We start from the raw sequence: 3,143 nt of genomic DNA on the forward strand, positions 1-3,143 counted from the left end.
AAAAAAAAAAAAAAAAAAAAAGAAAAGAAAAGAAAAGAAAATAATAAATGATTTTCAGCTGTTGCTTGCTGCAAAGTAACTTAGTAACAATTTATTATTTGGGTAATTTCTAGACAATTTCCTCAAAACCCACCTCTGTTACCAAACAGAATTTTATAAATTTTTCCAACTGCTGGTTATTTCTCTCACTTATCATATAAACATTTCACATATCATTGTCATCCACAAAGCTCTATTTTTTTTTTTTTTTGGTTGTTGATGGACCTTTATTTTACTCATTTATTTATATGTGGTGCTAAGAGTCAAACCCAGGGCTTCACACAAGGCAAGTGCTCTACCACTAAGCCACAACCCCAGCCCAATAAAGCTCTATTTCTGAAATAGTTCAGCTCCTGTTCTTTCCAAATCCACTGTTATTTCTATCACTCATATCCTAAAATAATCTTTCTAACCTCAAGCTAATGTTCAAGGATTTGTTCTTTCCCCCTACTTTCTATAGAGAAGAGCCACTTCCTCCCAAGAAGAGCCTCTTCTTAGTTGAAGTGTCAAACTGGTAAGATCAAAATTAATTTGTTTCTAATACGGGGTATATCAGGTATTATCAGGTACACTTTCTGTATCTTCTTTTACAATTTACAGGCCTGCATATGTTCAAATATATTCCATCAAATTAAAATGAAACTTAGTTATTTCAGAGTAAAATGTTAGTGCATACAAGCCTTCTGGAGACTTAAACAAGGGTCCAGGAGAAAATTTTCAGCATTTAAAATTTTTAAAACTATCACTAAAGACATCCTTCATTTCAAGAATACATACCAGGGCTGGGGAAATAGCTCAGTGGGTTGAGTGTCTGCCTCACATGCAAAGCACAAAGTCCTGGGTTCAATCCACACACCAAAAAAAGAATACATACCAATTCAGTGACAAGTGGACGGACACTTCCCATATAAGAAGCTAGCTGTCGTTGTTTTAAGGTATGGAGAGTATTCTCCCTGAAAGGAAAAAATATATATATATTTTTAAAGAGGCCATTTAAAATAGGCCTACTTCTTTTGGTACTGGGGATTGAACTCAGGGGTACTCGACCACTAAGCCACATGCCTAGACCTATTTTGTATTTTTTTTAGAGACAGGATCTCACTGAGTTGCTTAGTGCCTTGATTTGCTGAGGCTGGCTTTGACCTCACGATCCTCCTCCCTCAGCTTCCTGAGCCACTGGGATTACAAGTATGCGTCAGCTTAAAATAGGCTATATCTTAAAAAAAAAAAAAAATCAAATCAAGTCAAAGTAATAAGACTATAAACCTAGGGGAAAAACATGCAAGAGGTAGTTTGACTCAGATGACTAATGATGTTGAACACTTTTTCATTCACCTGTTTTTTGTTTTCCTTTTTTTTTTGTCACTGGGAGATTGAACCAAGATGCTTTACTACCAGGCCACATCCCTAGCCTTTTTTTATGTTTTATTTTGAGTCAGTTATCACTAAGTTGTTTAGAGCCTCACTTAGTTGCTGAAGCTGGCCTTGTGAACTCGTGATCCTCCAGCCTCAGCCTCCCAAATTGCTAGGATTATAGGTGTGTGTCAACATACCCAGCACTGATCTGTTTTTATGAGGTGCTTTTTACATTTCTGCCCTTTTTACTGGATTATCATTTTTTTTTTTTTTTTTTATTAAATGGGGCTGGGGATTGATCCAGGGCCTTATGCATGCAAGGCAAGCACTCTACCAATTGAGCTATATCCCCAGCCTGGGGTTATCCTTTTTAATAGGGTTGTATTCTTCTTGAACTAATGCTCTGTATGTTTCTACTAGTCTGTGTCTTGTTCCCACTTATTTTCTTAATGGTGTCTTTAAGTGAGATTCTTTTAACTTTGATGAAGTCATTTTTTCCCCCTGATAACTGCTTTCTGTGACACAGAAAACATTTGCCTGTCCTCAAGTCACAAAGATATCTTCTTATGTTTCTATTTAAAGCATATGGGTTTAGTTTCTACATTTAGGATGATGATGCATTTTACATTAATTGTTGGATATAATTCGAGGAAACTTTTTTACAGATGTTTTTCTGCAGTTTGTTGAAAAGAGATTCCATTCCCACTGGATTGCTTTGATGCTTTAGCTAAAACCAAATCATCACTGGGTATGGTGGTGCATATAATCCCAACTATTCAGGAAGCTGGGGCAGGAGGATTACAAGTCTGAGGACAGCCTGGGGGAATTTAGCAAGATCCTGTCTCAGAAAAATAAAAAAAAGCTCATTAATAGAATGCTCCTAAGTTCAATTTCCAGTATTACAAACAAACAAACAAAACCAAACACATAAGTGGGGATCTATATTACTGATCTATATCACTGATCATTTTTTAGAAAAGACTAGCTCATGAAAAAGTCGCAAAAATCTTATCAGGAAAATTTAATCAAGAAAATTTTTTTGTCCTGAAAATGAAACTTTCTCTTCCTTTCAGAAAAATCACTACTCAGGATTTAATTTTTAACAAACACTGAGTAGTTCTAATTTCCTAGTTAAGCAGAGAAAAGAGCTATAGACTCTATATAAACATATTACTGAATTCAAGGGCAATCTAAATATTTTTAAGTACTGAAATAAATTGTTCTTTTAACCTAGGGGTGTTTTTGGCTTCAAGGTGCTATAATAATTTAGAAGCACTGAAAATTTTAAAAAACAAAATATAAGTGGAAAACAAAGCAGAAGTGTCTTCCTGATGATCAAAATATGATTATTTTTAAAAAGCAGCAAGGTGATTATTTGAACACATAAGTTGGATCATGTCATTCTTTTATTCTCAAGGTCTTCCATTACATTTAGAATAAAGCCTAAAATCTTTATATTGGCCTAAGTATAAGTCTCATCTGAGCTGGCTCTCTCCAATCTCATTTCCTTTTCTGTTCACAGTGGCCTAACTGTGCAAATACTTTTCCTTTTCAGGATCTTTGAGGTTTCTATTCTACCTCAGAACGTTTGTCATGCCAACTTTTGCACAACTTGCCTCCTTTCTTTTCTTTCTTCTTATCTTATTTTTTTTGGTGATACTGGGGATTGAATCCAGAGCCCCATGTATCCTAGGAAAGTACTCTATCATTGAGCTATATCCCGCCTTTTTTTTTTTTTTTGTGGCAGG

At 35.1% G+C, this 3,143-nt stretch overlaps 1 protein-coding gene across 1 annotated transcript in view; it reads right to left on the reverse strand.

The window, feature by feature from the left end:
* The window catches only part of Nup107 (nucleoporin 107), a 45,891-nt gene that overhangs the window by 25,200 nt on the left and 17,548 nt on the right, over positions 1–3,143 (reverse strand). The window contains exon 9 of the mRNA XM_048808302.1: positions 914–1,117. Within this exon, the coding sequence (XP_048664259.1) occupies positions 914–1,117 (204 nt within the window). The remainder of the gene's footprint in view (positions 1–913; positions 1,118–3,143) is intronic.

The sequence above is a fragment of the Marmota marmota genome, unplaced genomic scaffold, assembly GCF_001458135.2.
Source record: "Marmota marmota marmota unplaced genomic scaffold, marMar, whole genome shotgun sequence".
Taxonomy (NCBI): domain Eukaryota; kingdom Metazoa; phylum Chordata; class Mammalia; order Rodentia; family Sciuridae; genus Marmota; species Marmota marmota.